At 34.5% G+C, this 12,254-nt stretch overlaps 1 protein-coding gene across 1 annotated transcript in view; it reads right to left on the reverse strand.

Moving 5' to 3' along the window:
• Positions 1 to 12,254, reverse strand: part of RXFP2 (relaxin family peptide receptor 2) — a 76,079-nt gene that overhangs the window by 30,748 nt on the left and 33,077 nt on the right. Inside the window, 3 exon segments of the mRNA XM_044668960.1 lie at positions 577 to 648; positions 2,077 to 2,148; positions 3,123 to 3,194. Coding sequence (XP_044524895.1) covers positions 577 to 648; positions 2,077 to 2,148; positions 3,123 to 3,194 — 216 coding nt within the window.

The raw sequence follows: 12,254 nt of genomic DNA on the forward strand, positions 1-12,254 counted from the left end.
AATCAGGGCTTGATTTATTGTTTTGTTGATTGTCTCAACTTAAGAAAGTGATGGAGAAAATGTTAATAATGCATATTAAACTTAAAAGTATATTGTGCATACATTACCTCCTTCTTCAAAGAGCTGGTTGTTAAAATTTTAACAACACATCTCTGAATATAGGTGCTATTTACCTATTGGCATTTTTGGGAGAAAAATGCTGTTTAAAATAATATGTATGAATTATTTTATGAAATGTTTTCCTTGTACTTAATGGAGAAAAAAAGTGTTGAAGCCAAGATCCTGTCATATTTAAACATTAAGTATGTGAAAAATGGATACTAGCTTAGGTAGCCAACAAAAATAAGATTATACCTTAACCCAAAATCAAATCAAAGGGGACTAAAAGAATATCAGTCATTACGGTCAGGAAGAAAGCAGTAAATCCCCCTCTGAATTTGGTTCCCTTTATGGATGGTCACGATAAATCACCTCATATTTTATGAATTATGGACAGTTTAATGAAATGTTATTGAATCTCTTTCTAAGCCTGAATCAGGTATTACTGAACAGATGGAGAAATGAATTTGTACTTACAAGAAAAACAAAGAATTTAATCCAGTAAATAATTGCTGTGAAATTCTGGTTATTGGGTTGTCATCTAGAATTCTGACAAAAAAAAAATCAAGAAGTTTTAGTGTTAACAGTATTTGTAAACTACAAAAAAAAATTAGTATCAGAAAATAATTCTTAGCAAAGGACAGATGACTCTTTTGTTCCTTAAGTCTGAACTGAAATTATATTTTAATTAGGCTTTATGCCCCATCTACTTCCAAAAAAGGATTTGATGTCATTTGACAAGTTTAGCAATTAAAAATAAAAAAAAATGAAAAGGAACAGAGAAACAGATGGTGGTAGGCACCTCAGATGAGATGGTTACTGCAATTAACTACTAAAAGTTTTTTCCTGAACTTTCGAGGTAGCTAATAGAAGAGGGGAAACATTTTTTTTTAATCACAGGTTGTATAAGCAAATGTTAGATAAGATATTAGACATCTTCTAAACAGTTTTCAGGAGTGGGTATGGGAGGAAAAACAAAAAAACTGAATTCATGATTACATTGTATGAGAAACCTCTTGTTTTCATCCCTTTGCTTTTAACTATGTTGTCATTTTCCCTTCATTACAAGACAAGAGACCAATCTCTCTTATTCTGATACAGATAGATTAATATAAAGTTGTTTTGGTAATAGGTCATATTTTGAGGAAACCAAAGTCAGGGGATCAATGAAATTAAAGAGATTAGATAGGTTGAAATGTGGAAGTCCTCAGATCCTTTACCTCTTATACTTATTTAGTTTTGCTAGTGATAGATCTAGAAACTTTTTGGTTGGGATAAGGTAGTGCCAGGGGAACAGATAGATATTCATTGTGGGGCTCCACTGGGGTAATGGAGGGAGAATTAGAAATCTGATAACTGGAATACAGTTCAATTCTATATAATTCAGCATGTATTTATTAAAAACTTATAATTCACAAGGCACTGTGATAGATTTTAGTGATTCAAAGACAAAAACCCAAGTAGTTCTTGTTTTCAAGGAATCTGAATGCAAACCGAGAGAGTTTTCATTCTACTCTATATATATTTTCTACACTACATTTTATTTACTGTACAGTTAGTAAAGACAAAGTAATTCGAGGAGGGAGAGATCAGTAATAGTTGGGAGAATAAGAGAAAATCAGGAAATCCATTTCCAGGGTCCAGATAAGCCATGCCTGATTTTTTGGACTTAGCTACCATGTGACTTTGTGGATATCTCCTCCCACCTTTCTTTTTCCCCATTAGAATATAAGCTACTTGGGGACAGGGACTATCTTTTTGCTTGTGTTTATATAACTAGTGCTTTGCACAGTGTCTGGTACCTGGTGAGTGATTATAAATATTTTTTACTTGACTTTGTAGAAGCACTCTAGGCTTTATGGTAATATGGTATCAAATACAAAATGAATTACATTACAATAGAAACAATCTAAGTCTAAATAATGGGATGCTTCTTGAAACAATATTTATAGGGGAAATATGAACTGGGATACTTACAGCCATGATAACTCATGTAAATCTTTAAATACTCCAGGTCTGAGACTGGTAATACAATTGTGACTGAGATACCTACAAACAGAACAACATTTAAGTCAATTGGTTGCATGCTGACTCTTTTTGTACTTTGTGTTAGAATATATGCTACTTATGGAGCTTATTTCATACCTATATAGCTATTACTGAAAAGTCCATGTTATCAGAGTATTCTGTGTACTTGTGGCCCTTGACAGAGTTTTGTTGGATTGAATTGAATAAAAGATGAAAAAACAAAAACAAAAGCAAGAAGGGACAGGGAGTCAAAGAAAACCACTCATTGAATGTGAATCATTATGCTAATACCTTCTCTTGGGATCTCTATTTTATCCTACTTATATCTTATTTGTACATAGGTGTTTACATGTTTGTCTAACCTACTAGACTGGGAGCTCCTTGATATCAGAGCTTAGAACTCTTCCTGGTCACCGTAGGCACTTAAAGAATTCTTGTTATCTTAACTTGAATTATCAGCAGTGCTGCCATTATTAAAAAAGTAAGGAAGGAGCAAATATAATGCATTGCTATATAGTAACAAGAATACCAAGTCCAAGAGTTACAAAGTGATCCCTCTGCCACAAATAGCTCCAGTTGCAACCTTAATATTATATTTAGTTTGGGTCACTGCATTTTAGAAAGTATTCTAATGACCTAAAATAGGCATTGAATAGAGTAATGAAAATGATTGTAACACTGGATAATTGGTCCAAAAAGGAAAGGTTAGAAGATCTTTGGTTATTTAACTTAAAAAATGGAAGGTTACAGAAAGTTATTAACTTCCTCTAAGTGAAAATAGAAGTCCTTTAATTTTTTTTCATGCTTAGTGGCTTAGTAATTTGGTGATATTACTTTTGCTAGATATTTCTCTATTATTTGGTATACATACACACATATTTAATATAGTTCTATTCTTCCTTTTTAATTAATATGATATACATACATACATATATATGTACATGTATATACATATATATATATATATATATATAATGTGCTTAAAAATTACTTACAGCATTTGAAGTTTGTGTAATCCAATAAAAGCTTTCCTGGATATATATTTAATACAGTTATACTGTAGGAATCTGGTAAACAAAAGAGCACTGTGGTTATGTTTCATATGCCTCATTTAAAATGTCTTTAAGATATTGCTGTGAATAAAGTACATTATAAAGGTTAAATCATGATACATGTGTAAGTTGTTATAATATCAATTATGGAAAGAATGTTTAACAGGAGATATGGGTTCAGATCTTGTCTTTGACACTATCCCTGTGATCATGGGTAGGTACCTCAATCTCTTCTAGTCACAGTTCCTTCATCTGTAAAGAGGGTAATAATGTCAATCTTACATTTCTCATAGTATTATTTTGAGTAAGGACTTTGAAACTTTATAGTGTTATAGAGATGACAGTTATTCCTATTTTTCTTCTGGTCAGAACTGTGGTGACCTAGTATTAACTTTGTAGGAGGTCTTACCCAGATATACTACTTGATCTCTTTACTCAGCTACTAGAAAATCATAGATAGCCTTGGTGGCTTGAATGCTGCCCTTTCACTCTACCCTGTCAGATCTCACAAATTAAACTACATAAGGAAGCAAACTACCTAAGTAGGAAAAGCCTTAGAATTGGAGGCAGGAGACCTGGGTTCAAGACTTGACTTTGCCAATGACTAGCTATGTGACCTTTATTAAGCCATTTATCTTTATAGGATCTTATTTTCATCATCTATAAAATGAAGAGGTTGGCCTGGTATCTGAGGTTCCTTTCTGTGAGTGTGACATCTCTCCCTGCCCCCAGAGATGAAGTATTACAAGAAACACACACACATTCATATTCAAACTCCTCCATAATCCTCCATAACCCTCCATCCCCTCCTACCTTTCCAGTCTTATTACACCTTACTCCTCTACCATGTGTGTGATCTGGCAACACTGGCCTACTTGCTATTCCTTACACATGACACACACACACACACACACACATACACATATACACACACTACTTTAAAATACTATTGGACAGTGACAATGGCAAATTGGAAGAACTTTTCTCTTTTGTCTTTGGGACTGGCTGAAATCCTTTGGCCACCTTAGCCAAAACAGGAATGTCTTAGGCATATGTATCAATCAATCAATACAATTATTTATTTAAGTAGTACTATGTGCTCAATACTAGTATAATAAAGAGAAAAACAATACAGAAAAACCAGCCCTGCCCTCAAGGGGATTATATTCAAATGCAGCAAACAATATGCATATAAATATGTAAATACAGGATGTGTATGGAATAGATGGAAGGTAACCTGAGAGAGGAAGTTACAAGAAGCTGAGAGAATTGAAAAAGTCCTTTTGTAGGAAGTCATATTTGAAGAAAGAAGAGTGAGCATTCCAGGCATGAAGAACAGTCTGAGAAAAGGCCCTGAGAAGGGAGATGGAGCTTTGTGAGAGAGGAAGAGCAAGCAGAACAAGAAGTTGATGGACTATAGAATGAGTAGGACAGAATAATGGGTAAGAAATACCTAAAAGTATCATTTATAAAGAGTGATTAGAGTGCTGGGCCTGAAAATCAGGATTACTCATCTTCCTGATTTCAAATCTAGCCTCAGACACTAACTATGTGACCTCGGGAAAGTCACTTCACTCTCTTTGCCTCAAATTCCTCATCTGTAAAATGAGTTGGAGAAGGAAATGTCAAACCACACCAATATCTTTGCCAAGAAAACCCAGATGTGGTTTTGAAGAGTTGAACATGATTTAAACGACTGAGCAACAATATCAGCGAAATGCCAAACAGAAGCTTATGGTCAATTATAACCTTTTGGTAGGTCTCCCTGATTTAAGTCTTTGCCCACTTCAGTCTATTCTCCACTGAGATGTCAAATTATTCTGTAGTTATGCTTCCCTCCCCATCTTGCCAAAACAATAAACTTCAGTCCTTCCTATTACTTCCAGGATCAAGAATAAATTTAAATAAATAATATTTAAATAAAATAAATGAATAAAGTAATTAAATAAATATAAATATAAATTCATATTCAAACCCCTCCATAATCCTCCATAACCCTCCATCCCCTCCTACCTTTCCAGTCTTATTACACCTTACTCCTCTACCATGTGTATGATCTGGCAACACTGGCCTACTTGCTATTCCTTACACATGACACTCCATCTCCTGATTGAGCATTTTCATCGACTATTTACCAAGCTTAGGTCTCTCTTCCTCCTCATTTCTGCTTCTTGGACTCCTTGCATTCCTTCAAGCAAATTTCACTTAAGTCTAGTGCCTTCCCACTGTTGATTTTTTCCAATTTATTTTCCAATTTTTCCAATGATTTCTAATTTATTTTGTATGCACATAGTTGTTTACATATTGTCTATCCAATTAGACTGGGCATTTTGAGAGCAGGGACTATGATTTTGTCTTTCTTTTTATTCCAGCACTTAGCACAGTATCTGGCATAAAATTGATGCTTAATAAATGCTTGTTGACTGACTATGAAGGAAAGGGAAGGGAAGGTGTGCCATGGTCTGACCTGACCTTTAGGAAAATATGGTGGGATGGTAAAAATAGTATTTCAGAAAAGACTTGTTCTTCCTGAGCCAGCCTGCTAAGAAATTGTATATATAGCAATTAAAATTCCAGAACTCCTATGGATAAAATATAAATTCTTTTCCTCTTACCATCACTATAAAGGGACAATGGACATTCTTATTTTTCTTTTTATGGTGAAACACTTAAAGCACAGAAAAATTGAATAAATTGTTCAGTCATACAGTGAATAGTGATTATGAGTTGTGAAAAGAACTTCAGATTCCTAATTCTAAACATTAGGTTCTGTATTAAGCTTAATCACTCTAATGTACCATTGGCTCAATAATAATATACCTAAGATTAAAGGAATAAAGTATTTCAATTTTCATTCAAAATTGTATATTATAGCTACTTATGTTTTTGTCATATTCCTTTACCAATCTGAAAGATCCATGAAGTCAGGACTATATCTTATCTAACCTTTGAAGCTCCCTGATTATAAAAAGAACAGCACTCCTTAGATACTGGATGCTCAATGAATGTTTGGTGAATTGAATTGTCTTCCTGTTCATTCAGTGTGAAGTTAGCATTTAGGCTAGATACACATAAACAACAGAAATGTTCTTTGAAGAATAATTTGTATATGTCTACCTCCAGAGAAAGAACTAATAGAAATAAGTAAGACATACTTTTACATATCTCTATTTCACTATATATCTATCTTTTTGTCAAATTATGCCTTTTCTGATGAGGGAGGGAGGAAGTTAATTGGGTATTTTAATATAAAAAATGAATAAATAAATACATTTAAATTAAAAAAAAAAACTTTTGATTACTTTAGAATAGCCTCAGGGTTGCTTCCTAGGGCTCTTCTCTGTCCCTATTCTATACTTTATACCTGATGTTATCCCTTCATCCAAGTGGTGAGTACTCTGGGAATCTCAAAACTAAGAGAATTTTCCAATGAGCAGCTGCTCTGCTTGTTATCAGAAGTCTAGGCAAATCTAAACTATTCTAGGCAGTATATTAAAAGATGTGACCCTGAGCCAAGGGACCAAGATCATGGATTTTCTTGCATGACTGCCAGATCTTTGATTTTAGTTGCCTCCCTGCACTCAAATATTAGATGATGATTTATCTCTAAAGTACTACAACACCAAACTGAGAATCATTTGTCAAGTAAAATCTCTTAGGCAGAAGTTTGTTGCATCTAGGACTTGATTATACTATGGACTGATCACATAAATTGTGGATTAATCACTGTTTTCATAACATTGTAAAGTATAACATTTCTAATAGTACAGAGGAAATCTTGTTTTCCTCTTATTCTCTACCCTCAGCCCCAGTCAGCATTAGAATAAGATATTTCATATATTAGAACCATAGAATTTGAGGGTCATAAGGGACCATTCAGTATACCCTATATGAGTGAAATACTTGCTAAAACGTATTCAACAAGCAGGTATTCAGACTGTACTTGAATATTTCCTTCGAAGGGGAATCCATCATCTTTAAGGCAGCCCATTCCTCTTTTGCACAGTTTTAATTGTTTTAACATTTTCCTGGCCTCTTTGTAATTTCTACTCATTTCTCTTAGCTTTGCCCACTGTGGCCAAACAGAGCAATTCTAATCTCTCCCCAACATGGCAGCCTTTAAAATACTTGAAACTAGCAATCAGATTCCTCCTCAATCTTCTTCTCCAAGGTAAACATCCCTAATGCCTTCAACCAGTGTTCATGTGAAATTGATTCTGGTTGTTCTCCTTTGGATCTTCTCTAGCTTATTAATTTCTTTGTTGTCCAATCATTGCCTTAAACGAACACAGTACTTCAATTAAGTCTGATCAGGGCAGAGTAATTGTAAGATTGCCTCTTCTCTTTACTGAAAAGTTCTAGCTCTCTTAATGAAGACCAAGAATGCATTAGCTTTTTTTGATTGCTACATCACATTGCTGACTCATATTGAGCCAAATATTTACTAAAAACCCTAGAACCATGTTGGCAAGGCAGCATGCCCCAAAAGCAGGGAGGGGGCTGCTCTGTTTTCCCTCTCCACAGCTTCCAAGAAAATTTTTCATATGTCTCGCCTCTCTGCCCAGCAGCCAAACGTGAGCATTTCCTCCCTCCCCTGTTTGGGATATTAGGGGGAAGAGGGACTCACAGGCAGTTTGAAGTTGTAGTTTGGGCATGCAATCTCAAAAAGGTTAGCCAACTCTGCCCTTGAACTTTTCCAGAACAACAGCTATCTAACCATACTTCACATATTATACTTGAGAAGATAATTTTTTGTACCCAAGTTCAAGAATTTACAATCATCCCTTTTGATTCTTCTTATTATATTCATCTCACTGAAAATCCATTGGATCATCCCTTTCAGCTTTTTAAAAAATCTGCTTATCTGATAAGCATACTACCTATGGCTTTATTCAAGTCATCAATAATATATTGTTAAGTAGTACAAGGACAAAAACAGACTCCCACAGTATTCCACTGAGTCCTTGCACTATATTGATGACTGCACTGTTAACAGCTAATTACTCTGGAATGATCAAATTTGATAGACTTTGCTACTAACTTTGTTATTAACAGCAATACAATCATCCAGAACATTTCTGAGGAATATATGAAAAAGAATGCTATCCACTTGCATTGAGAAAGAAGTGTTGAAGTAAGAATGCAGATGGAAGCATATGTTTTATTTATTGTTTATATGGGTATATGTCTTAAGGATTTGGTTTTATAAGATTATTCACTTATAAAAATGAATAATATGGAAACATGTTTTGTGTGATAATATATGTATAACTCAGATTGAATTGTTTATCAACTCTGGGAGGTGGAAGGGAGACAATTTGGATCTAGAAAACTTATGTGGAAATTTGTTATTAAAATAAAAAAATTAATTGAGGAATGGCTGAACAAGTTGTGGTATATAATGGTGATGGAATACTATTGTGCTGAAAGGAATGATGATCTGGAGGATTTCTATATGAACTGAGAGAATCTCAATAAACTGATTCAGAGTGAAATGAGTAGCACCAAGAGGACATTGTACACAGAAAGTGAAACATTGTGGAAATATCCAATGTAATGGACTTTACTACCAGTAGCAATGCAATAATGCAGGACACTCCTGAAGGACTTTTGGGAAAGAACGCTATCCACATTGAGGGAAAGAACTATGGGAGTAGAAATGCAAAAGAAAAACATATGACTTGTCACTTAACACTTGTGTATATGGGTATATGACTTGGAATTTAGGCTTTAAAAGATTGCTCTATAACAAAAATGAAAAATATGGAAATAGGCATAAGTGATAACATTTGTATAACCCAGTGAAAAGGCTTATTGGCTACAGGAGCAGGGAGAGAAGAGGGGAGGGAAAGAAAATGAATCATGTAAACATGGAAAATATTTTAAAAATCATTTTATAAATTAAAAAATTAAAACTAAACAAAACAACAATAAAACAACTAACTACTCTTTGACTCTTAACTATCTGACCAAGTTTGGAATTCATCTGATTATATTATTGTTTAATATATTTCTATCAATTTTCTTCATGAAAATAGCAGGGATACTTTATCAAATGTTTTATGAAAACTTAGGTGAATTATGGCCATTTCATTCCCCTTCTCTACCAGTTTAGGAATCCTCTCCTATCAAAAAAGAAAATAAAGTCAACTTGCCATGACCTGTTGTTGAAAAAGTCATGCTAACTCTTAGTAATTACGGTTGTAATCTGGATATTTGCCAACTATTTCTTTAGTCATCTCTTCTAAAATTTAGTTTGCAGACTCTATTTTCTTCTCTTTTTTTGAAAATCAGGGCAACATCGTGCCCTCTCCAAACTTGTAGTACCTCTCCCAATTTCCATGATTTTTCAGATATCACTATTAGTGGCTCAGTAATCACACCTGCCACTTCTTTCAGGCCCCATGGAGTAGTTCATTTGGGCCAGGTGATTTGAATTCATCAAAGGCATCAGCTATGTGCCCTCTTATTATCTTCTTTCTTTCTTTTTTTTTTTAAACCTTACCTTCTGTCTTGGAATCAATACTGCGTATTGGTTCTAAGGCAGAAGAGAGGTAAGGGTAGGCAATGGGGGTCAAGTGACAGCTGGGAAGTGGCTGAGGCCAGATTTGAACCTAGGACCTCCCATCTCTAGGTCTGGCTCTCAAACCACTGAGCTACCCAGCTGCCCCCTTGTTATCTTCTTTCTTATCTTAGGTCTCATTCCCTATTAGTTATCTTTGTGCTGTCATTTCTAGTTTAAAAGCCTTAAAATTCTTATCAGAGAAAACAGAAACAAAACATAAATTTAAAAGTTCTTGCTTCTCTCTGTTGCCAGTTAACATTATCCCATCCACCCCAAGCAAATATTTTTTCCCTTCTTTGTTCTACTTTTTTCTCCCAGTGTGGTCAACAAGGATTTCATAAGCATTTGCTAGATACCAGATACTTTGCTAAATGCTGGGGATGGAAAAAAGGCCAAGAATTATCTAGACTCTGAAGGAACTCACAGTATAATTATTGTAACTAAAAAGACTACAGACATACACCATAATAAACTTGTCTAAAACTCAGGTGTGGATAAAATGTAACCGCAAAGGTCAACATCAACTTCTGTATTTACAAAATAGTAGTGAAAGAGATTATAAAGTGAAAAGTTAATTATATATTTTTAATAATAACAGCAATAGCAAAAGTTGGAAAACACAACATATCTGCCCTGTGGTGCCCCTTAAACATTAAATTCACTGTTACCTGTGGTATTTATGTTTCATTAATACTAAATGCTTTCCATTTCTATTCATTTCCAATAAAAATCAGAAGCAAGAGTTAGAAAGAGAAACTCCATTTAAAATCACTCTAGGCAATATAAAATATTTTGAAATCTATCTGCCAAGACAAACTCAGGAATTATATGAACACAATTACAAATCACTTTTCACACAAATAAAGGCATATCTAAACAACTGGGAAAACATTAATTATTCATAGGTAAGATGACCTAATATAATAAAAATGACAATCCTACCTAAACTAATTTATTTAGTCAATCACATCAAGCTACCAAAAACTTTTTTTACAGAAGAAAAAATTGTAACAAAGTTCATTTGGAAGAACAAAAGATCAAGAATATCAAGTGAACTAATGAAAAACAATGTGAAGGATGGAGGCCTAGCAGTATGAGATCTTAAATTGTACTATAAAGTAGTTATCATCAAAACAATATGGTACTGGCCTAAGAGACAGAAAAGTGGATCAATGGAATGAAGTTGGGGTAAATGACCTCAGCAAGATAGTGTTTAATAAAACCAAATATCCCAACTTTTGGACAAGAACCCACTATTTGACAAAAACTGCTGGGAAAATTAGAAAACAATATGGAAAACATTAGATTTAGATCAACATCTCATGCCCTATACCAAGATAAATTCAGAGCAGGTAAATGACTTAAATATAAAGAGGGAAATCATAAATAAATTAAGTGAACATAGAATAGTATACCTGCCAGATCTATTAGAAAGAAAATAATTTAAGACCAAGTAAGAGATAGAGAATATTACAAAATGTAAAATGAATGACTTTGATTATCTCAAATTAAAAAGGTTTTGTACAAACAAAACCAATGCAACCAAAATTAGAAGGGAAGCAATAAACTAGGAAAAAATTTATAACAAAAACCTCTGACAAAGGTCTAATTTCTCAAATTTATAAGGAACTAAGTAAAATGTACATGAAATCAAGTCATTCCCCAATCGACAAATGGTCAAGGGACATGAATAGGCAGTTTTCAGATGAAGAAATCAAAACTATCAATAATCACATGAAAAAGTGTTCTAAATCCCTCCTAATTTAAGAAATGCTAACCAAAACAATGCTGAGGTACCGTCTCACATTTAGCAGATTGGCCGATATGACAGTAAAGGAAAATAATAAATGTTGGAGGGGATATGGCAAAATTGAGACACTAATTGTAGAGTCCAGCTCATACATAAAATTCTTGCATGGGTTTGAACCACCTGTAGAGGGAAGTTGGACACTGGAAAGAAAAAGATTAAGCTAATCTAGAAAGAATTAAACATAGAAAAATCAGAGAAATAAGAAATACAGAGACAAGACATAGGCTGGTGTCATCAGGTCAGCCTGTCAGCTTCTCAGATGGTCAGAGGTTCTAGAATGACTGAGGTGAACTGCCTTTATTAAGGAAAGTAGGAATGGGGGTTGTGGGATGTCAATCAAACAGGTGTCATGGCAGAAATATTAGCATCATGTTGGCAATCAAAAACAAGATAAAAGAGGTTCCGGGTTAAGATGGCGGCAGAGTAAGAAGCAGCTCTTAACCTCTCCTGACCGAAACATACAAAACTCCTCAAGGGGACATAAAAACAAGTCCAGACGAACGGAGGAACCCCACAACAGGGCACAGCGTGGAAGGTACGTGGAATCGAGACATTTCCAAGCTAAAAAGGGCTCTCACTCACTCAATCACGAGCTGAGCAACCGCCCCACCCCCACCCCCTCCACACTCACCTATAGCTCCGAACCCAGCTAAAAAGAAATAGAGCAAGTTTGGGGCACCCATCGAGTCATCAGCAGCTC

This window comes from Gracilinanus agilis, chromosome 3, assembly GCF_016433145.1.
Source record: "Gracilinanus agilis isolate LMUSP501 chromosome 3, AgileGrace, whole genome shotgun sequence".
NCBI lineage: Eukaryota > Metazoa > Chordata > Mammalia > Didelphimorphia > Didelphidae > Gracilinanus > Gracilinanus agilis.